Here is a 24171-nt window from a genome sequence, read left to right on the forward strand (position 1 = left end):
TTTCATCATATGAACATCAGGCACAATCCTTCCCATTAGGGGTTTAGAATCATGCCATCATAACATATATGAGAAGAACATAACCTGTGTCATGCCAACAACTGGTTTTTGAATAAGCATACATTTATACACTTAATCCTGTAACCTCTCACATTCAAACTTCACACCAAATACAACAACTTAAGGATGTACATCTCTGACAAGCCAAAGATTTCTAGAATTAAACTTTCGCAGTCTGATTTTTGGATTTACCAGACTTAAGCAATAACTGGGGGAGAAAAAATCATATGGTGGTGTACTATTTTTTGGCTATGACCCTTTCTGACCTTAGAAAGTACCCAATTATGATGTCTTTTCCATTTTTAATCAATTTGTACATGTTTTGGGACTGTTATCGTGAAAAAATAATCACAGTTATTTATTAACTTTGTGTCATACTTTCAATAAAGATGAAGTGGACCAATCTGAATAAATTTAAATAAAAAAATTATAGGTTGGTGTTAATATAGGAAAGTTCTATCATATTTTGTTGTTTTTTTGTGTCAAATTTACCATGCTATCAATTTTGTAAAATTTGTGATTTTTCTCTGATTTATGTACAAAATGCAATAAATTCTTTGTTATAAATAATTGAAAAAATACATAATATATATATATCTAAGAAATTTTAAAAGAAAAAGGAAATATGGGATGAACATGTTTCTGGTAAAATCATTTTAGAAAATGCCTGTACCAAGTCAGGAATATGACAGTTGTTATCCATTCGTTTGATGTGTTTTGACTATGATTTTGCCTTTTGATTTTGGATTTTCCTTTTTGAATTTTCAGTTCAGTATTTTTGTGCTTTTACTTTTTTCCTGTATCCTGCACCCAATTTTTATCACAGAGTTCAGTTTGATTATAACATTATTTAAATTCATTGATATTTAATCACATAATTTGGAAATAATTCCAGAACGAGATTTCAATGAGACTGAAATGTCAGAAGAATTTGTCCTTATTAAAATGTATTATACATCAAAACTAAAATATGTATAAGATTATAAGGATATCTAAAGTGAACATTGATAAGACAGTAAATCAAAAACACAATACAAACAATAAAATTTACAAAAACATCTATTCACTTGTCTACATTGCCTCCCACATTCAAACCAAATATCACTAGTTATAGGAATATATGTGTAAGGTGGTGTAGACGTTAATTAGACAGTAACCCAACAACAACATAACACTTTAACATTTGCCTGTCTTTCCTGTGACATTCAAACTTCACACATAATGTCACAACTTGTATTATGTATATTTGTATATCACTTTCATATTTTCAAAAGGAGGTAAATATCATAAGATTTCTTTATGTATATTTTATCTATAGGTTAAGTTAAATTTGGTCAAGTATGTACCAGTGTTATCACAAATAAAACCTGAAGTCTCGTTATGATTAAAACAAATATACATAGGAACCTCCAGTCCACCCTCTTCACCAATCAGTACTTTACTCTCCTTTCCATCTTTTGATATTACTATTATTCTATTAGATTGATAGTCTGCTACAATAATGTTACCATAAGTATCTATACAAAGTCCTTCTGGTCTTAATAAATCTTGTGTATATCCCCAGATCTGTTTACCTGATTCATCATAACAGTATACTGCATTACCATTATAGTCACTATAGATTACTCTGTCATTACAGTAAACAAGGTCATACAGGTCTGATTTACTCTCTACTTGTATTGACTTTAGTTGTTTTCCTTCCAAGTCTATAATACGGATTTCATCTTTACTCAAACCTACAGCCAGAGAATTATTGGAGAATGATAAACCCAAGCATGGTTGGTCTAACGTGATAACTTTGGTAACTGTTTCATTCTCCATATTGAAGATCTTAATGGCTTTCTCATGAGGATAAGTTAAGGCAATAGTGTTCTGATTGATCTGTGTAGCACTGTAGGGATTACCAGGTATAGGTAGCTGTTTCTGTAGTTTGCCATCAGAAGTAAGAAGGTTAACTTTACCAAACCGTTTCACTACTATAAGTCTTCCATCCATCAGACAAATCATGTCACTGATCCACGTCTCCATGTTGATCTTTATCTGTGTCTCTATATTAATGGTCATGTTGTTTATGTTGGATGGTTCTTGTAATTCTACTTGTGGATGTGTTCCCACACTTATTTCTGTTTTCGTGGCTACTTCTGTCTTTATAACAATGACTTCTCCTAAGGATTCTAAGGATTCTAACTTGCTCAGTATGTTTTCTATCTCATCATTTTGCTTCATGTTGATGTCAACTTCTTTGATCCTCTCATCATTTTCCAGATCTTCAACATATCTTTGACATTGATGTACTTGTTGTTCAATCTGATGTACACCAAGAAATGATTGTAGCTTAGAAGTATTTTTTATGACTGTTTGTAAATGTTCTTTCATTTCCCTCAAGCTTTTTGATTTCGCTTCAATTTCAGAGATGAAATCAGTTGCTTTAGATTTTTCCTGATTCCAAATAATATCTGCTTCTCGGCATAACTTCTTCTCCAGATCGTCTAAATTTTTTTCTATTTTTTGTCTAATTTCTTTTATAGATTTCTTTATACTAACACACTGAGTTTCTCCAGTTTTGATGTTTTTGGATTTGTTGTTGATTATTGTTTCCAATACATTTAATATAGAATGTATGTCTGTCTCTACAATTTCCTTGGATTTTTCAATCTTTGTTTTATCCACGACACCTGCTAAACTTTTTATTCCGGTACATTTTGAATGGCTAGTGGCAATACATTCATCACAGCAAGGCATTAAATGACTGGGACAGTACAAGTTAAGCTGTTGACCGTGTTTGTCACATTCTGTTTTGATGGCGATGGATGGTTTATAACTTTTGATATCAATGGTCTTATGATCGCATGTTCCTTTGGACCTTTTGTGATGCTTTAAACATGTTGAGCATAATCCTTCGTCACAGTTATTACACCAGATGTCAGCTTTAGTGGTTACTTCCCCTTTATGACAAGGTCCACATAGTATAGGTTTACTGGATGCCATTACCTGAACATATAAATAATACAAAAAAATTATAAGCTTGCTTTTTAAATTCCTTATAGTTTATTCGGTACCTGAACATGTTAAAAATTGTTAAAAATAGAAAAGGCTTAAGAAAAGTATTCAGACAACGAATAAGAGCTTTTGTGGACTTAAAAGTATGCACTACAGTTATTTTTGAGGTTATGAAGTTGCGAACATAAAATTTTATTATTTGTAATATGAAACTGCTATTTTTAATAGATATATCATTTTATGGCCGAGTATTTGTGAAAAGTACCAATCATGGGACTGTGAAATTGCCTGAGCCATTTGATGAGGTAAACTTGGTCGACAGACTGGTATTTTTCATAAACCCCTCCGTAACATGATTTCTCTAATTCTATGGAAATTTATCCCTTTCCGAACCCATTGTATAAAAAAATTTAATCAACGTGTGGTTGCTGCTGATCTCAAAAGATCATTGGATGATTTTAAGGGTCATGACCTTTTTAGCTAACTGGATGAATCAAAATATGCTAACAGGTGTTAATGAAATTGACAACTTCGTGCAATGTCGAAGGGGATTTTCGGTTAACAAAAAAGAAAATGTATTTTTTAATCATTAGAGAAACAGTTTCTTACATAGTTAATCGTGGATTATCGGATTTATCCAATCTCGATAGTTAAATTATAAATTTTAAAGTCCTCGCCGAAGCGGCTCGGACTTTAGAATTGATAATTTAACTATCTCGATTGGATAAATCCGATAATCCACTGGTATCAATGCAAGAATCTATATATATCTGTCTAATATCACAGAAAAAGATTTGATTATTACTCTTTGTACAGTCTTAGGGAATGCTTTAAACTACTACTACGTTGTTATCCATAAATATAGTTATGCATAGATTGGAGGATAAGTAGAGAATATCAAAGTACTGTAGGAATATAACAAGAACTTGTATGTGTTAGCGCTGTCTTTATGTAACGCCAGGTCTGAATAGTTTTGGCAGGAAAGCGGAAAAAGCTTGCTGGGCTAAAAAAGGAATATTCAAAATAACAAATAACACGATGTGGAGCTGAATTTGAGGCATATTCAACGGCAGTGGTGAAAAACAGACAAATTGGAGAAATAAAGAAAAATATTAGAATATGCTGAAAAAAATACACTGGTTTCCAACCAATCGAAATCCTGTATTCTTATATAAGGTGTAATTATGGAGAGAAAAAAATCATTTTTTAACTGAGTTTTACTTCATGTTTGAAAACAAGTGCATGGACACTACTTTCTAAAATATGACATTTGGCTTGATTTGTTTATAAGATTGGTACAAATTATTATGTATGACATCTATTTGTACCAATCTTATAAACAAATCACAGCTGAATTAATTTCACAGAAATAAATGCCTTTTTATGCCCCACCTACAATAGTAGAGGGGCATTATGTTTTTTATGCCCTTCCTACAATAGTAGAGGGGCATTATGTTTTCTGGTCTGTTCGTCCATTCTTCCACCTGTTCATTATACCCCACGCAGGAGTTACGCCCCTTTGAACTTATTTCCTTCAATGTGCTACTGCAACAGTTTGTCCTTACAACTCCTCTGAAACCACACAACAGAATTTCATGAAACCTTTTTAGATAATAAGGACATACTATCTAGATGTGCACATTGACAGGAAATTACGATTCAATTTTTTTCTACCAGTTATGCCCCTTTGAACTTGTTTACTTCAATGTACTACTGCAAAAGTTTGTCAATCTTCTGACATCAGACTCAGACTTCTCTTGAATTGAATTTTAAATGTGCGTATTGTTATGCATTTACTTTTCTACATTTGTTAGAGGTATAGGGGGAGGGTTTAGATCTCATAAACATGTTTATATCTGCCGCATTTTTGCGCCCGTCCCAAGTCAGGAGCCTCTGGCCTTTCTTAGTCTTGTATTTTTTATTTTAGTTTCTTGTGTACAATTTGGAAATAAGTATGGCGTTCATTATCACTGAACTAGTATGTTTTTGTTTAGGAGCCAGCTGAAGGACGTTTGGGTGCGAGAATTTCTCACTACATTGAAGACCTGTTGGTGACCTTCTGCTGTTGTTTTTAATATGGTCGGGTTGTTGTTTCTTTGGCACATTCCCCATTTCCATTCTCAATTTTATACTATGTAGATGTGCATATCGACAGGAAATTACAATTCAATTTTTTTTTTAGGAGTTATGCCTCTTTGAACTTATTTGCTTTAAGGCACTACTTCAACAGTTTGTCATCTCGACTCCTCTGAAACCACACAACATCCAATGAAATTTTGTAGATAATAAGTACATACTATGTAGAGGTGCATATTGGCAGGAAATTATTATTCAATATTTTTTCTTATACAATTTTTTTTTCTTACTTTTTTTTCTTACACTTATTTGGGTGCAATCAACAGTTTTTTACGTGACGTCATTCTGTAACAGGGCATGTAATAGTGGACCCATCATGCAGAAGTCAGATATTCATAGTTATATAGATATCTATACATCAATGGAAAGATAATTCTATGAACTTTCTGAATAAATAAAAAAAAATCCAACATCTCTTGTTTAAACATGCAAATTGGTACAAGTTATCAGCTGGAAATTAGGCATTTTCCCCCTAAAAAACCTTAAAAACAGACCACCTTTGGACACATGGATTAGTAACCTGTGCATATATTTGAGATTTTTTATAATATGCATTTCGAAGAGCTTGTCCGGCTGATTTAAGAAAATGTAGTTTCAGCCTACGTTTGCCTGCTCCGAAAGGAGCTATCTTACCTGACAAATCAAAGTGCTTTTTGCAACAGGTGAAAATCAGCTGTTTATATGTTCCATATAGTAGGAAGTCACTAAAACATTTTTTTTTTTTAAATCTTGACAAAAGTGGCATTTTAATTGAACTTCAATATATGTTTTTCACATTGAACATAAAAAAACAATCAAATTTTTCATTTAGTGGTATATAAATAGCAGGGAATTCCATCAGTATGTAAATCTCACTGGGGAAATACCCCTAGTTTTTAGTACTAAACTGTTTATAGCCCCCTTTAATTTCTCCAATGACAATGTCGGGACGTGAGGTATGTGAGTGTGCTCACTAAGGTTCTTTAATTCGTCCATTCGTTTGTCCGTCTAACTGTCCCGCTTTAGGTGTCATACCACCAATTAAAAGTCCCTATCTGTTCAACCAAATTTTACAATTTTCCCAGCTTTCTCAATATTTTACCTTAAGTTTAACTTCAAAGAAACCAGGTATATCCTGAATTGTACATGTATCAGCTTTCTACATGCCAATTTTCAACAGGTGTTTAAAATCATATAAAAAAGAAAAGGTCTTCCAAATAGAGGTACCACTGAAAATAACCCCTGGTTTTCTGGAAATCTTAAATTAGTATACTATGGAGTGCATTAATCCACAATTTTGAATGCAAACTCATAAACATGTAAATTTTAGCTCAAAATGGTCTTAATATATTTCTCTTTCACCAAAAGTTTCATTTCTGCCAATTTGTTGGTTAGATTAAGTAAACAATGACATCAAATGCACTATTTTTTGTCCAAGTAGGCCTACTTTCACATACGTTCTAAATTTGAGGGAGTAATTGGTGGTATGACACCTAAGGAGACAAAAAAGTTGGTTAGAAATCTTTTATTTTGCTTTATTCTTAATCCTTAGTCAATTTGTAGTTAAAAACAGCTTATCTGAGCATTATGCGACTTATATTAAAAATTTCACAGCTCAATTTAAACTGACTGTAATGTATGACTTTGATAGAAAATACTTGAAAATTTCATTTTGGGCTACAGGAACATAAACTTTCAATATCAAAATCAGTTTTTGTTGATTTTTCCTTGTTTGTTCTACTTCTTTAAAGACTTTCCACAATTTTTGCAATGAATTTAGTAAATAATCCAAGGTATTGAAGTGTCAATGAATATTGACCCCCCTTTTTTTCATCTGGTGTCAGTAAAGTACTACAAATTGATCACAAATGCAGTCATGGTCATTTAACTGTGTTTATTTACATCAGCTAATAAAATTTAAGATATAAAAATTTTATTTGGAATAATAAATGGTACTTTTGTGAGTTTCTGCAGTGTTTACATTAGGCTATGATATCTGCCAAGTACATAGTATGACGCAATGATATAAGGGGTAAAAATCAAATAATTTCATTAAATCTGCAAGACAAAATTTGTTTGGGGGTAGTAAACAACCTATGTTTCAATGTTTAACACCACAGAATAACTTTCTGTGCATTTATAACATTATTTAGGACATTTTTTATATAAAAGCATATTGTCAGGATGGGAAAAGCTAAAAATAGCACAAACTCAATTTTTAGGCTCTAAATTTGCAAGATGTGACATTTTGCCTCCAAAAAGATTGAAATGTGGCTACTATTATCTCAAATGATCAGTTAAGACAAGAAAAAACAATTGTTTTCAGATTTTGATGTTTCACCGTATTTTGCGGTGTCATACCACCAATTAAAAGTCCCTATCTGTTCTACCAAATTTTACAATTTTCCCAGCTTTCTAAATATTTTACCTTAAGTTTAACTTCATAGAAACCAGGTATATCCTGAATCCTACATGTATCAGCTTTCTACATGCCAATTTTCAACAGGTGTTTAAAATCATATAAAAAAGAAAAGGTCTTCCAAATAGAGGTACCACTGAAAATAACTTCTGGTTTTCTGGAAATCTTAAATTAGTATACTATGGAGTGCATTAATCCACAATTTTGAATGCAAACTCATAAACATGTAAATTTTAGCTCAAAATGGTCTTTTTTTTTTTTTTTTTTTTTTTTTTTTTTTATTTTTTTTTTTTTTATTATTTATAACTTCCAATTTACAACATAATATACACAAATATAATAGCAATATATAATATATAAATCTATAGATATTATCTAATCAATACATCTTTCTATTAGGAAGCAATTTTTTTTTAATTTTTTTTTTAAATATACAAATATAAGATAAAGAGTAAAGCAGTTTGAACACCGGAGAGAGAGAGATAGAAAGAGAAAGAGAGCGAGAGAGAATAGTGTGGTGAGTTTTCAATATAATTCATCTAGAAATTGAATTCTATTTTAGTATAGTAAATACAGCATTTTCATTTATAACATGTATATACATTTTTGTACTTAACTAAGCATGCTAAGTAATATATCAAAAGCATTCCATTCTCTGAGAAACTGATGTTCACATTTGTTTTTCATAGCAATATTTTTGTCCATTGCATACACATATTTTATCTTTTCTTTTACTGAGTTTATTGTCAGTTGTTTTTTAAAACATCTGGAATTATAAATATATTGCTTTATGGTAAGAAAAATAGTATTTTCTGCATTGCCTTTTGATATTTTTGCAGTGTTACCAAACAAAAAAACTTCTTTTTTAAAAAGTACACTAATTCCATTGGTTAGAAACCAATTTTCAATCTGTTCTAATAATAATTGTGTATGTTCACATTCCCAAAATAAATGTTCTAATGTTTCAATTTCTCTATTACAAAATGTACAATTTGGATTATCATAAATCTTAATTTTATGAAGAAATTTGTTTGTAGCTAAGATTCGATGATTGAATCTAAACTGTAGCCACTGTAACTTAGTATTATTTGTGACAACAAATGGCAGTTTATAAAAAAAATTTCCAATGATTTTGATCAAAGCCAAAAATTTCAGTCCATCTTAACTGACTAGTGGGAACACTTCCATTTTTATTCAAAACAATATACATATCTTTAGATCCTTTTGAACTTTTAACAAGTCTTTTAATAGCAGATGGAATTAAAGGTAGTTCTAATTTGTGATTTTTTCCCACAAATGATTTTGATGCTTGATGTATAGCAGATATAATACTATTATATCTCATGAAATTCACATTTATCTGATACATTTCTTCTATCTTTTGATGAGAGAAAAAGGTCCCATCTTCATTTACAATATCATTTATAAATCTTATACCATTTTCAAACCAGTCTTTATAAAAAATAGGTTTATTTGCTACCTTTATATTATTGTTAAGCCAGATTGGACTAGCAAGAAAGCATTCCCAACTGTCATATTCATCTTTTTCTCTAAGAAGTTGCCATGCTTTCAGAACATCTAGCCAAAATTTATTTTTGATATGTTGCTGTAATTTTTGGATATAAACACTTCCACAACCATAAAATTTTTCAAGTTCTACATGAACATTTGACAAAAAAACATTCTGCCATTTGTTGTCTGTTTTAAATAATCTCCTTATCCATGTACACTTCAGTGCTAAAATAAATGCACTAAGATTTATCATTTTGAGTCCACCATCTTCAATATCATTTTGTAAAACATCTCTCTTAATTCTATCAATTGGTGAACTCCATATAAAATTGTACATAAGTTGAATAACATTTTTTTAAATATCATCACTTGGATTTGGTAAGGATATAAACAAATGATTTAAAATAGGCAATATCAATGTCTTTACTACAGTAATTCTACCAATAACAGTAAGATTTCGTTTTGACCATTGTCTTATTACACATTTAATTTGTACAATTTTTTCATCATAATTAATTTTTACAATTCTATCAAGATTAACATCAAAGCTTATACCTAGTACCTTAAAACATGTTTCTCCCCATGTAAGGTTTCTATTTTGGCATAATACCTCATTACTATACTTTTTATTTCCTATCCAAATAACTTGTGTTTTAGAAAAATTAATATTTAAACCAGATATATTTCCAAACCAATCTAATTCATTTAATGCTTCATTCAGAGATTCTTCTTTACCATCTAAAATAAGAGATGTGTCATCAGCAAATTGTGAAAGTTTGTGCTCAACTTGTGTAATTGTAATACCATTTATTTTATCATTATTTCGTATTTTTAATGCTAATATCTCAGCACAGAGAATAAAAATATAAGGCGACAAGGGATCACCTTGTCTACAGCCTCGTTCTATAGAAAAAAATTCTGATAGATGTCCTCCCTGGTTTACAGCTGATTTGATATTGTTATAAAAAACTTTAACCCAATTAATTATTGATTCTCCAAAATTGAACAACTTCAAGACACTGGTTAAAAATTCCCAAGAAATCGAATCAAATGCCTTTTCGAAATCTATGAGCAGCAAAAGTCCTGGAATATCTTTTTCCTCAGTAAATTGCATAATATCATAAATTAAACGAAGATTTTCTCCAATATATCTCCCACTTATAAATCCAGTTTGATCGAAATCTATCAGTTTATCTAAAACTGTTTTAAAGCGTTTTGCTATAACTCCAGAGCCAATTTTATATACTGTATTTAATAAAGATATAGGTCGCCAATTTTTTAAGAAATGTCTAGGCTTATTTCCCTTCGGCAGGCATGTAATGATTCCTTGTTTTTGCGTAACAGATAGTTCACCAATCTCAGTACTGTAGTTCAAGGAGTTTACAACAAAAATTTTCAAATCTTTCCAAAAAAATTTAAAGAACTCTGTGGAGAAACCATCAGATCCTGGTGTTTTATTATTTTTCATATTTTTCAATATCAAACCAGCTTCTTCAATTGTTATTTCACCTTCAAGATTTTTTTTCTCATCATCAGTTAGTTTTTTTAATTTTATATCTTTCAATCCTTCTTTAAGTTTACTGAATTTATCTCCCTTTGACTTGTCTTTATTCTTGTACAAATTTTCATAAAAAGATTTTACTTCTTTTAAAATATCTTTTTGTTTTGAAATTACATCTCCATTTTCTTTTACTACTTTTGGTATTATCTTATTTGTAAAATTTTTTGATTCTAGCCCACAAAAATAGCTAGTAGGTTTTTCACCCTCTTCTACCCATTGTATTCTTGATCGAATTATCTTCCCTTTAATTTTTTCTTTTCTTATATTTTCTAATTCACATTTTTTATTTTCCAAAATCTGTATTGAACCTTCATCTACCTTTTCTTCCAAAATAAGAATTTCATTTCTAAGATCTTTCTCTTGTTTTTCTTTTACCTTTTTCTTATAACTTGAATAAGATATAGTTTTACCTCTAATTTCCATCAACATTGTCTCAAGAAATAAGTGACTATTAATATTAAAATGGAGATCTTCATTATTCATGTCTTCAATTCTATCTATATCATAAATTACATATTGTTTTTTAACTTCTACTATTTTTTCTTTAACAATCTTTATATATTCTGGATCATACAATAATGAATTATTAAATTTCCACAATCCTCTACCTCGATCAAAAGGATTAAATTCTAGATTTAATACAACCATAGAATGATCAGAGCGATAGCTAGGCTCGATATTACAATTTTTCAAACAGCATAGTAAATCTTCAGATAAAAGAAAAAAATCTAGCCTTGCTTGTTTAAAGGGGGTTCTTTTTCTCCATGTGAAACGCTTCAAATCTGGGTAAAGTTCACGGAAAGGGTCAATGAGACACCTTTCCTGAATGATTTCTAAAACTTTCTCCCGAGCATTTGGGTTATTTACATGTAAATAATTATAATAGTCTATATCAGGGTTGAGAACAAGATTAAAATCACCACATATCATATAGCTATCATTACCAAAATCATCTATAATTGACATAATTTGATCATAAAAAATAGGAGTATCTATATTTGGTCCATAAATAGTTACAAATGTAAAATGTAAAGTATCAACAACTAAGTCTAATACTAAATAATTACCACCAACATCTTTTTTTCTTTTAGGACCTTTAACTCAAAGTTGTTATTAAACATAACTGCTACACCTCTTGAATTTGAGCTATAAGATGAAAAATAACTATCATATCCCCACATAGCTCTTATATTATTTTCATTTTCACATAAGAAATGAGTATCTTGTAAACAGTAAATATTGTAATTCTTTGTTCTTAAATAGTTAAAAACATCTCTTCTTTTAACACTATCTCCTAAACCTTGACAATTAACAGTTAATACCTTCAGGGCACACATGATATGATGTCAGTAAATACACTAGCACATAATATGACCTTAAAAAAATCTAACAGTAATATCTGATTATTCTCAATGTGTGTAAAAATACTAAAGAAAAACATTTCACCAACATAAAGATGCATAAAAATGATAAACAGGATAACTCACCATAAACTAAACCAAAACAAAATGTAATGAAATGATATTGCAGAAATGCAATAATTAATAAAAAGAATAAAGGACTGGAAAGAAAAAGAAAGAGATAAAAACAAGAATTTAGCATCAAAATGGCAGACATTTTTGATTGAATTAATGTCAAAACAAAATTCTAGTTTTTTGCAGTATAATTGTTCTTTCAATTTTATATATCCTGTATATGATTTATCAGTTATGACATAGTCAACTATTTTACAAAGTGGAGACAACTTTTATAGTATTAAGATTTGTCCCATGAAAATAAGAATGGCACTTTTAACATGTTTAAAAAATAGATCAAAGTTCATCAAGACATAATGTACATGTAACAATGAGAGTCAAGTACTAAGTTAACTACTTATTTCCTTTGTCTCAATCTAAGAAAAATGTCATCAAATATATTGAACTTCAGCTGTAGACCATCAGATATCCTTCCATATACACCACAGTTGAAGTACCATACGTCGCTGAACCATTCAGTCTCATTTAGTCTTTTCATCAGTTCAATGTTTCTTTTGGAAATGTCATCATAAAATCTTACATGGTCTTGTAAATTCTTCTTTTCTCGCATCACTCTTCGTTTGACATCACTACTGAATAGTCTCACAATAAGAGGTTTTGGTCCTAATTTGTCAGATGGAATTCTATGGATGGCGACAACATCTCTTTCCTCAAGTTCAACATTCATGTCCCTTTTCACTTTACTAATAAAGTCCGCACGCAGATCTTGTCGCTCTCGCCATGGAAAGTTTATAACTCTTATGTTGTTTTTGCGAGAATATTGTTCATTGTAGTTGCTGCTGGTAATAGCATCTCTTGTCAGTTGTTCATTTTGGTGTAGTTCTTTCTTTGTTGCAGATAGGCTTTTCATAGCTACCTCCGCTTTCTCCCTCAAGTTCTCATTTTCTATTGATAATGCATCTATTTTCTCTTGCATTTCCTCTATTACTTCTGATACTTTTTTATCAATTTTTGTCTCTATGGATGAAGTAAATTCTTTAAATAAATTCTTCACTATAGTAGTTACAATGACTTCCAGATCACTTGACTTAACAAGGTCTTTTGTTGCATTTTCAAGGTCTATCTTTTTTAATCCACCCTCCAGGTTTTGTTTAATTTCTTCTATGTCCCTTTGTATACTAATTATACCAGTCAGATCAACACTTGTATTTGATTCATTTGACACTTCAGAGTGAGTCCTTTTTGGTTGTTTATTAGGTTTTTCAGTTTTTTCTTTGTCAACTTTATCTAATTTGGCAGCTAGTAAAGTCTGAACAGTGTTTCCACATTTTCCACTTTTCACAGATTTGTTACTTGTAAGGCTATTGCCTCCAGGCATGTTGAATTAAATCCTTTGTTATCAAGTAAATATAATCAATAATAGGTGAACACTTGAATCCAAAAAAATGGTTATCTGTAAATATCACAAAAGTTCCACCAAATTTTTCTCATAAGTTGGCATCCAATGATTCAGCAAAATGTTATCTATCAGTCTATCCACTTTTCATCATGCAACAATTCATATAAAACACAAAAAACTGCAAAAAACTGGGAGCTGACTTTTTACAGTGTTTTCAGCTCGGCGGCCATCTTAAGCTCAAAATGGTCTTAATATATTTCTCTTTCACCAAAAGTTTCATTTCTGCCAATTTGTTGGTTAGATTAAGTAAACAATGACAATGAGTGTAAAAAAAAAAAAAAAAAAAGTAAACAATGACATCAAATGCACTATTTTTTGTCCGAGTAGGCCTACTTTCACATACGTTCTAAATTTGAGGGAGTAATTGGTGGTATGACACCTAAAGGTTAAAGTTTTTAGTCAAGGTAGTTTTTGATGAAGTTGAAGTCCAATCAACTTCAAACTTAGTATACATGTTCCCTGTGATATGATAGAGTTTTTACCCCAATTTCACGGTCTACTGAACATAGAAAATGAAAGTGCGAGTGGGGCATTTGTGTACTGGGGACACATTCTTGTTTTTAGGCAGTTAAGCAGTTAAGAAAATGAAAATAATAATTTTGCTATATATTTAATTTGGTTTTCTATTGGTAGGAATATTTTTAGGCAGTTAAGCTGCCTTATGCGAGCACCCTGGTTTTATGTGCTACCCAATGAATGCTGAAATATGTGCCATTGTTATCATCTAGCTGACTACTATATTATTTATAACTTATTAGGCCATTTTTTCATACTTTTCATTCTGGATTTCAAAAAATATGACCAGAAAAACCTTAAATGATCGTCGATTTTCCCAAAAGTTTTGAAGTTGCACATAGGAAGTAGAGCACATTAGGAATCCTTCTGTAGTTTATTATCCACTGAGCTTTTGGCTAAGATGTCAAAGAACAAATGTATGAAATATTTAATTGCCGAAAATCTCTAAAGACAAGTAGTTGAGATTTCCCAAATTGCAAAAGTCGTAGGAATATTGTTTGTCATCTATGCGTAGTCAACTACGTATATATACATCAGTAGTTGGCGGCAATTTTGAATTAGAAGACGAAATTTTCGTATCTTTTCAATTTGGACGCAGGGGTTTAAATAAGCGGTGGTCCGAGGTCTGCGACTGTCCAATTTTGCAGTCGAACTTTCTACTTGGTTACTAGCTAGGCCGACATGCTCGACGGACCTTGAAAGAAAATAAAAAAAAACACTTTGCAATCATTTTTATCAAAGTTTCCTAATAAACGATCTCAAGCTTATTTTCATCATTACTATTCATGGCAGCGATGTTCAATTTGTTCAACCGCTAGCTTGATACAGAAAATCGCCGATAAATAATGTGTAAATCCGAGTAAAATCGTATCTCACTATCTGTCAAGAGAGAACAACATTGAAAAAAAATGGCTGCCTCGAGATTACAATATTGGATCCGATTCCGGAAGCGGATAAGGGTAATCCCGGGTTTTGGCTATAAAAAGCTATAAAAATCCAGACAGGTGACAAAATACATCTATGCATGGTAAATAAATATAAACACTAGAATTGAAAACCAAAAGATATATGTAAAAGAAAGAAAAAGAAGAAAATATTTTGTACACCAATTTTAATGTCAAAATCCAATACAATGTGACAGCTGGGAACAGTTTATCTAACAGCTTAATTTTTTTTTATCAGTGATAAATGTTGGTAATGCATGTTTAATGCTTTTCAAGTTAAACATACTACTGCTATTTCAAGGGGTATTTTTTTCTTCTCAATTTTGATAGGTCAGTTAAAATAGCTGGAAGTTTCTTATATTAAAAAAAAAGATGTTGTATGTTTGCCAATGATACAACTATCCACAAGAGACCAAAATGACAAAAATTTGGTTACGGTCAAGATCCCCACCCCTAAACCATATATATTCATGTATGGGAATCATATGAAATATAGGTGGAGTTCGTGGTGCCATTCTACCCCTTTCTGTTTGAGAATTTATATAGGGTGAGATCCACAATCTTAAACAATATATATTTATGTATGGGACAATATTACAAATCAAATGAATTATAAGGGGGGTCCCTATGGTCACGGTACACCCTCCTGTTTGAGAACTTGGAAAATTTCGAGGTCATCACCCCTTAACCATATATACTCATGTATAAGACTATATAACAAATCAAATGAAATATAGGGGAAGTCCTTGTGGTCACCCTACCCATCATGTTTAAGAACTTTGAAACAGTTGAGATCCCCAACTCTAAATTAAAAGAAATATAGGGGGAGTCCCTGCAGTAACCTGATTGAAAAATTGGAAACAGTCGAAATCCCCACCTTTAAATTAAACCATATATATTCGTGTATGAGAACTAATCAAATGAAATATAGAGAGAGTCCTTAGGGTCACCCTACCCACTCCTGTTTGATAACTTAGAAACAGATGAGATCCCCACCTCTCAACCATATATATTCATATATTGGACAATATAACAAATCAAATGAAACCAGATGCTCCGCAGGGCGTAGCTTTATACGACCGCAGAGGTTGAACCCTGAACGGTTGGGGCAAGTATGGACACAACATTCAAGCTGGATTCCGCTCTAAATTTGGATTGTGATTAAATAGTTGACACAGCATACGTTTCTGACACAGAATGAATGTATTCAAATGAACTTAAAATTTTTGTTTTCTCTTAGAGAAATTCACTATGCTGTTGAATATTAATCCTCTCAAAAAAATGTTTGAAGAAATTTTCTTTATTTATGAAATTTCAAATGAGAAAAATTGAACCCAATTTTTTAATCACATCCCCCTTTCCCTTATTCCAAAACTAATTTCAATTAAAATATTCTAATGGAGTTTGCAACAATTACTACTCATTTAAATACATCATAAAATATTAAGATGTAAAAAAACTGCTTGTTATCACTGAATGGTAAAGATTATTTAAATTTATCAGTTGGTAGTAAAAAGTGAATATACATTGTATATTGTATATAACAAAGATTTAAGTTGATTCTGGACAAAGAAAGATAACTCCAATTAAAAAAAATTCTTGCAGATATTTCTTGCTTACTATACTGGACAAAGAAAGATAACTCTTAATTAAAAAAAATTTGCTATTTCGCAATATTGTGAAATTAGATATTTCTTGCCATTGCACAATACTGTGCAATTGAAATTGCACAATACTGTGCAATTGAAATTGCACAATACTGTGCAATTGAAAAGACTTGCTATTGCACAATACTTAATATAATAATTTTAGATTCTGATTTGGACCAACTTGAAAACTGGGCCCATAATCAAAAATCTAAGTACATGTTTAGATTCAGCATATCAAAGAGGCCCAAGAATTTAGTTTTTGTTAAAATCAAACTTAGTTTAATTTTGGACCCTTTGCACTTTAATTTAGACCAATTTTAAAACTGGACCAAAAATTAAGAATCTACATACACAGTTAGATTTGGCATATCAAAGAACCCCAGTTATTCAATTTTTGATGAAATCAAACAATGTTTAATTTTGGACGTCGATTTGGGCCAGCTTGAAAACTGGGCCAATAATCAAAAATCTAAGTACATTTTTAGATTCAGCATATCAAAGAACTTCAAGGTTTCAATTTTTGTTAAAATCAAACTAAGTTTAATTTTGGACTCTTTGGACCTTAATGTAGACCAATTTGAAAACGGGACCAAAAATTAAGAATCTACATACACAGTTAGATTCGGCATATTAAAGAACCCCAATTATTCAATTTTGATGAAATCAAACAAAGTTTAATTTTGGACCCTTTGGGCCCCTTTTTCCTTAACCAAAACTCCCATAATCAATACCAACCTTCCTTTTATAGTTATAAACCTTGTGTTTAAATTTCATAGATTTCTATTTACTTATACTAACGCTATGGTGCGAAAAACAAGAAAAATGCTTATTTGGGTCCCTTTTTGGCCCCTAATTCCTAAACTGTTGGGACCGAAACTCCCAAAATCAATACCAACCTTCCTTTTGTGGTCATAAACATTGTGTTTAAATTTCATTGATTTCTATTTACTTTAACTAAAGTTATTGTGCGAAAACCAAGAATAATGCTTATTTGGGACCTTTTTTGGCCCCTAATTCCTAAACTGTTGAAACCAAAACTCCCAAAATCAATCCCAACCTTTCTTTTGTGGTCATAAACCTTGTGTCAAAATTTCATAGATTTCTATTAACTTAAACTAAAGTTATAGTGTGAAAACCAAGAAAATGCTTATTTGGGCCCTTTTTGGCCCCTAATTCCTAAAATGTTGGGACCAAAACTCCCAAAATCAATACCAGCCTTCCTTTTATGGTCATAAACCTTGTGTTAAAATTTCATAGATTTCTATTCACTTTTACTAAAGTTAGAGTGCGAAAACTAAAAGTATTCGGACGACGACGACGCCAACGTGATAGCAATATACGACGAAAATTTTTTCAAAATTTGCGGTCGTATAAAAAAGGGTTTGAAAAATTAGATAACGGTCGAGATACCCTACCCATAAACAATATATATTCATGTATGGGACAATATAAAAAATCAAATGAAAAAAAGGGGTTTTGAGAACTTGTAAAAGATTGAGATACCAACGCCTTAACCATATTCATTCCTGTTTGTCATTTCAAAAGAGATTAGTTTAAACATATTTGTTTATAGTGGATTGGGAAACAAGTTTTACAACTTATATTAATCCCTTTCCACTTTGCGGGTGCGAGTGCTGCCTTGTAGCGGCATTAGCCTACTCTTTTTCGAAATCTACAAGGGTGTCTTTAACGTGCAAGAGATATGGCTCTCTCTTAACACGGGTCAGCCATTTATCGTCCCCGTCCGACGGACTATCATCGTTTCCTCAAGACCATAATCGCAAATGGTGTCAAGGGAGAGCCGAAAATTGAGTTCCTGAAATTTTCATCCCAAACGAGAATCGAACCAGGAACCTTTGTGTTAGTAGTCCGATGCACTAACCACTACACCACGGCTCTCTCACAAAAGAGATTGAATGACATACAAGGTCAATCTCATAGGCGACACATATGCATGACTTTGCTAGACCCTGACACCTGTCATTTTATTCCAAACTTGGACTTGGGGTGAAGGTGGGAGTCATTTACATTTACTATGGACAGGTCAGTCAGACCTCACCATTGATCCCTGTAGTAGTAAACATTTGTCTCATCACTTTTGTACTGTACAACACAAACTCAGTTTTCTTTCCAGGGAAGCAAGTCCATTCATACTTTTACAAGCTCATACTAAAGTCAAATTGAACTACTAACAGTCAACTAATACGAACAATTACGATCAACTAGAAGAACTGCAATCATTGCAAATTTGTACCACTGCTGACTCATGAATGACTCATGACCATTTGTGGTCATGTGCGTTGCTATTGAAAACCTTGATAAAATATAAATTATTTGCCTTAATGTTTAATTCATTAAATGAACATAAATGTACAATTATATATGAATGTTTGTTCTTTTAAATCTTTAAAAAAAAGTTGAAGCAACATTGCCACAGTTTTCATAATTATGTTTGCCTTGGTTTTTGGTTAACTGCCTGCAGTGCTTACAGCGCTTTGATTTCTTAAGTAATGATAATTGATATAAGACGAATTAATGTCCAAGGATTGTTACACCCATTAAAAGTGGATATTGGAATGTTAATTACGGTGTTTTCTTAATGAGCAAGAGTATAAATGCAATAAAAGCAAAATAATACAAAAACATTGTTAAAAAAAGAAAGAAAAAAATGAAATAGATTCAAGACTTTTTTCAGACTATGAAAGGAAGGAATATTGTATTAAGTATAGTAAAATTGGGGAAAAAATAGAAAAAAACATGGAACACATGATTTAGAACCAAAACTGAAAATGTAATATGAAAATCTATTATTTATAAAAGAAAAATACCTACATTAGAAAACAAATTTAAAATAAGCCTAAAAAGCTAAAGGAGCACACTTCAAATGAAAACAAAAGTGGGTAGAAAAAGGGGAAAAAACAATGCATACTATCCAGGTATTCAGAAAATCTTAGCAAACAGTACAAGACATGACTGAAATTGAAAAATGATAACAACGAAAGTATAACAGATGAAAATAAATATTAAATTTTGAATGAGATATAGGCTAATAAATTTATTTGACACCAAACTGGATGGGATTTAATCTTATTTAAAAAATAATTCATGGAAGCCATAGATTGTTGGAAATTTACACATGGCCTGGGTCGTGATATTCAAATTTTATCCTGAGCGTTAACGAATATCACGACCCAGGCCATGTGTAAATTTCCTACAATCTATGGCTTCCATAAATTATTTCGATTCTGATAGGACAAATATGGTCATTAAAAAACTGAAGCAAGGGTGGGTATGCTGTGTGTGTGGCTGTTCTTTTTTACTCCATTTTAGAAAAAGCTCAAATATCTTTATAAATATGTAGCTTATTGCATAGGTTATTTGTGAATAACCGCTAGAAAAAAATCTGTTTAATTCTTTTAATTCTCAAACCCAACATTTGCCATTTTTAATTTACATGTTTTTCTCGTAAGCTTCAGTCAAATCCAAAGTTGACATTTCTTAACTAAGGAGCCGCCATGTTGACTTGTTGAAATGAGTAAATATGCGAATCATGCAATAGAAAAGAAAATAACACAAAACCTACATTTGTACCTCAAAAATCAGTTTTAATTCAATATCATACGAATTCAGATGGTTCACGTAACAGAAAACTAACTTAAGCAGTTTCTTTTGTATGACGTCATGTTTTGAAATGACATATAATTAAAATTGCGCCAAAAAGATTAATAGACTTTATTTTATTTTTATTTTGTTGATTTCTCCGAGCTCTTGTGCATTAATTCTTTTTATTATGCATACAAATAAGAATAAAAGTTCTTTTGTCTTATTTTAATTGCACTTTTTAAAACAATAAAATCGGCAAAAGGTTTGCAAATAGGTTCCAATACATGTAGATTTACATGGGAAGTATATTGTAACAGCCATTATTGTGTATATCTCTGAGTATGCGCTAAGAATAGATATATCGAGAATTTTATCACAGTGTTGTTTATAAAGCTAAAGAAGCACGTCATATTTGAATTTTCTAGAGCAAATATGAAATGTAATAGATCATGCAGATAAGTTTCACATAAAAGGGGAGGAGGTCTTGGTTGCCGAGTGGTCTAAGTAACTACTATACAGTAGTCGCTAGCCATTCCGGCCAAAATGTAACAGAACAAAGGGAAGCATGCAGAAGAAGGAAACTCCAACTGGGATGATTCCACTCAGATCACCCAGCCTTTATGTTTGTGTCTTTTATGATAAACTTGAAGTGAAATACATGCCTGTTGTGTTCCCCTCTAGATATTATTTGAAAATTGTGTTTCTGGTTTGTGGTCTCCTTAAAATTTACCGAACATATTGTTTTTATTCAATTCAAAAAAACAACTAAAAAGTAATAAAATACATGACATGAAAATCAAGCCTTTGTTAATAAATGACCTTTAACTTTGTCAAAATAAAGTAATATAGCCTTATCAACAATGATATATACCTCTTAATTAAGGAATTTGTCATATCATTTGTATGTAGGTCTCTATGTCTTCGTTTACTAAAATGTCGGTTATAAGGAAGTAAATTAGGACATGTTTATACATGATTATTATACATGATCCATGTAATCAGTAAATATTTAAACGACATCTATAAATAGATAAAACCGGTTCAAGTATACCAGTAGTATTTAAAAGACACAATTGTGAATATAATATAACAGGAATTTTCTTACCTCTAAAGTTAGATTTAAAAACCTTTTGATTAATCATAGTTTTTAAGATTTAATTGTTTTGCTAATAAATTTTAGATAAGAAATTCTGTTACAAATGTTCTCATGCTAAATCTGTTTTCATTCTTTTTTAAAACCATTTAAAATTATTGTCTAACCTATGTTAATTTTAGACAAAAAGATAAAGTAGGGTATGATTTTATTTAGACAGCAACCCAGCAACAAATATATCTAGCGGTCAAGGTACAGTCTTCTGCAAAACACCGATATCTATCCGGTATGCAAGCTGGGAGTTAAAACAAGTTATAATAAACTATTTAACAGCAACTGAGAAAAGAATAAAGATATAATATTCACACTAAAGTTCACTGAGAACAAATCATATTTTGTTGTTAGAAAGAGCTGTTTCTTGGTGTATATTTTGAACTTGTTTGATTGGTAAAAGTTGGTAGTCAAATGTCGATCTGTTGAATATATTCTGTTTTAACTAAAAACATATTAAAGTTAGGTCCTGCTTCAGGTTAAAGTTTTTGGTCAAGGTAATTTTTGATGAAGTTGAAGTCCAATCAACTTAAAACTTAGTACACATGTTCTCTTTAATATGATCTTTCTAATTTTGATGCGAAATTATAGTTTTGTCCCCAATTTCAAGGTCCACTGAACATAGAAAATAAAAGTGTGAGTGGGGCATCCATGTACTATGGACACATTCTTGTAACAGATGTTGTTAGGATTTGTTTTACAGAAAAATTGTTTATTTGTGGGGAGAAATGTGGTATAATATATTTAACTAGTTGATTGATTTTTTAACTCTGATTACTTTATTTGATAGGTTAACTATATTTCTGGTATAAATTGAGTGAAGGTTTGTTAGCCCCGTTCATCTAGATCTGACATTAACCTCATTTTATGGATATGAATAGTAGATGTATATGTTTTGAATGATACATAACTTGATTAAATGATAGGATTGCCACATAGCCAAATATAGCACATCAACCACCATCCTGTGACTCATCTGGAGCTCAAAACATACAGGTCCAACTTACGAGGGAGTTTAGCCAGTTTTACTTGTACACAATCCTTCCTCTTTGCCTATAATAATGCCATATGTTGTGAAACTAAAAAAATGTTTATAATAGTTTGTATTTTAATTCTCCTGTTAGGGGTCTTTATATCATCACAACTCTATTGTGATGTTTCAAAAATTGATGATTAATTATTTTAATTGGGTCTGCAATTTTTTTTTAGAAGTAATTTTAGATGTAGGAAATGTAACAGTCATGTTCAATTCAGTATATAAATCAAATTGATTGAATATCAATAGATATAGGAAGATGTGGTGTGAGTGGTTCATTCTAGGTGACTAAGTGGTCTATAGTGCTGGACACCGTGAAGTCTCGATATTCCAGTATCATGAGTCCAAGAAGAACACAAATTTGCTTTCGCAAATAATCAGATGTAACATTGTTGCACTGATATTTAAAAAATAAAATGATTATAATAATTATTAAATAAGTAAGGGCCAGTAAATATAACGTGTTTACATATATTGTTTTAAATTTGCCTGAAAGACCTTAACCCTTTCCTCCATGGAATTTGTTTTTTTACATACTTGATTTGCATAGGATTTTTTTAATAAAAAAGAAATCATCAGGTTTAAAGTATTAATGCATTGTGAAAAGGAATATTTCATCAATGAAATTCAAGTCAGATATTTTCATGAATATCCTTTTCATATTGGACATAATTTTTTTTAAAAGTCTGATGCAGACATTTTGTAGTCAAAGCGTTTCAACTGAGGCACTACACAGGCGTCAACAGGCGTCATTATGGAGTAAAGGGGGTGGCGTCAAAAAGCGTCATTATGGAGGAAATGGTTAATAAAGTGTCCTTCCTTTGACAGTCTTGTATTTATTAGATTCAGTTTATAGAACAGAAATATGTTAAATTTTTCACTACTTCATGATTCTAAATGTTTGCTCACATATTGCATTCGTAAAGTTGGATCTCATATATAGGTTGCTTGCATATATATATACTCTTTTGCAAATTATTTTAACAATCTGTAATTATTTGTTGATAATGTGTTCATTGAGATTTACGAATTTTAATATACATATAACTTTATTATAACATTCCTTCTGATGAATATTTTTTGGGAATTTCTCTATGCATGGGGGTTTTATTTTGCAAATTTGTTGGAGACTCTTACTCTCTAATTTATTTCAAATAGATATTTATTTAGATGGTTTCTATCTGTTCCAGGAAACGTGTCGTTATTGTAAAGAAGATTGGACAGAACATTTTGGTAAAAGATGTGAGGAAATAGAGAAGAAAGATGAAGTTAAACTCAGGCTGCAATTGTAAGTTAAAAGTTATTTTTAATAAATGCACAAGTTGTTGACATTTTTCAGTTTAATAAAGTTTTGTATATATACAAGATGGTTTCTGTTTGCACAACTCATTTAAAAATTTCATTCTAATACGGATTTTTTCGGTTCAGCAAAAATTATTTGAACGTGAATTTTTCACAACATATCTTTTCATAACAATGAACTTATACTAATAATAACATTTGTTAAATTTATTATTATATAAAAAAGAAGATGTGGTATGATTGCTAATGAGACAACTATGCTTATGTTCACTCTGTAACCATGGTAACAGGACTACATTGTGTATGTAAACTAATGGTATACTCCCAATCTTCAATATTGACTAAGTGAAAAGGTATATTTTTATATTTAGATTCT

The 24171-nt window shown here is 31.0% G+C and overlaps 2 protein-coding genes across 3 annotated transcripts in view; one reads left to right on the forward strand and one right to left on the reverse strand.

Moving 5' to 3' along the window:
• The window catches only part of LOC134726021 (uncharacterized), an 82179-nt gene that overhangs the window by 52712 nt on the left and 5296 nt on the right, over positions 1-24171 (forward strand). For both annotated transcript variants that reach the window (XM_063590380.1, XM_063590381.1), the window contains exon 14: positions 23684-23781. In XM_063590380.1, coding sequence (XP_063446450.1) covers positions 23684-23781 — 98 coding nt within the window. The remainder of the gene's footprint in view (positions 1-23683; positions 23782-24171) is intronic.
• Positions 1369-21285, reverse strand: LOC134726072 (uncharacterized). Its single transcript, XM_063590469.1, has 2 exons — positions 21185-21285; positions 1369-3051 (listed from the first exon to the last, which is right to left on the reverse strand). The coding sequence occupies exon 2, from the start codon at positions 3046-3048 to the stop codon at positions 1369-1371; it is 1680 nt and encodes a 559-aa protein (XP_063446539.1). The 5' UTR covers positions 3049-3051; positions 21185-21285.

This window comes from Mytilus trossulus, chromosome 7 (genome assembly GCF_036588685.1).
Source record: "Mytilus trossulus isolate FHL-02 chromosome 7, PNRI_Mtr1.1.1.hap1, whole genome shotgun sequence".
Lineage (NCBI taxonomy): Eukaryota > Metazoa > Mollusca > Bivalvia > Mytilida > Mytilidae > Mytilus > Mytilus trossulus.

Excerpts from the sequence above, each read along its gene's own strand:
- LOC134726072 (XM_063590469.1), bottom strand. The coding sequence starts at position 3,048 with ATGGCATCCAGTAAACCTATACTATGTGGACCTTGTCATAAAGGGGAA.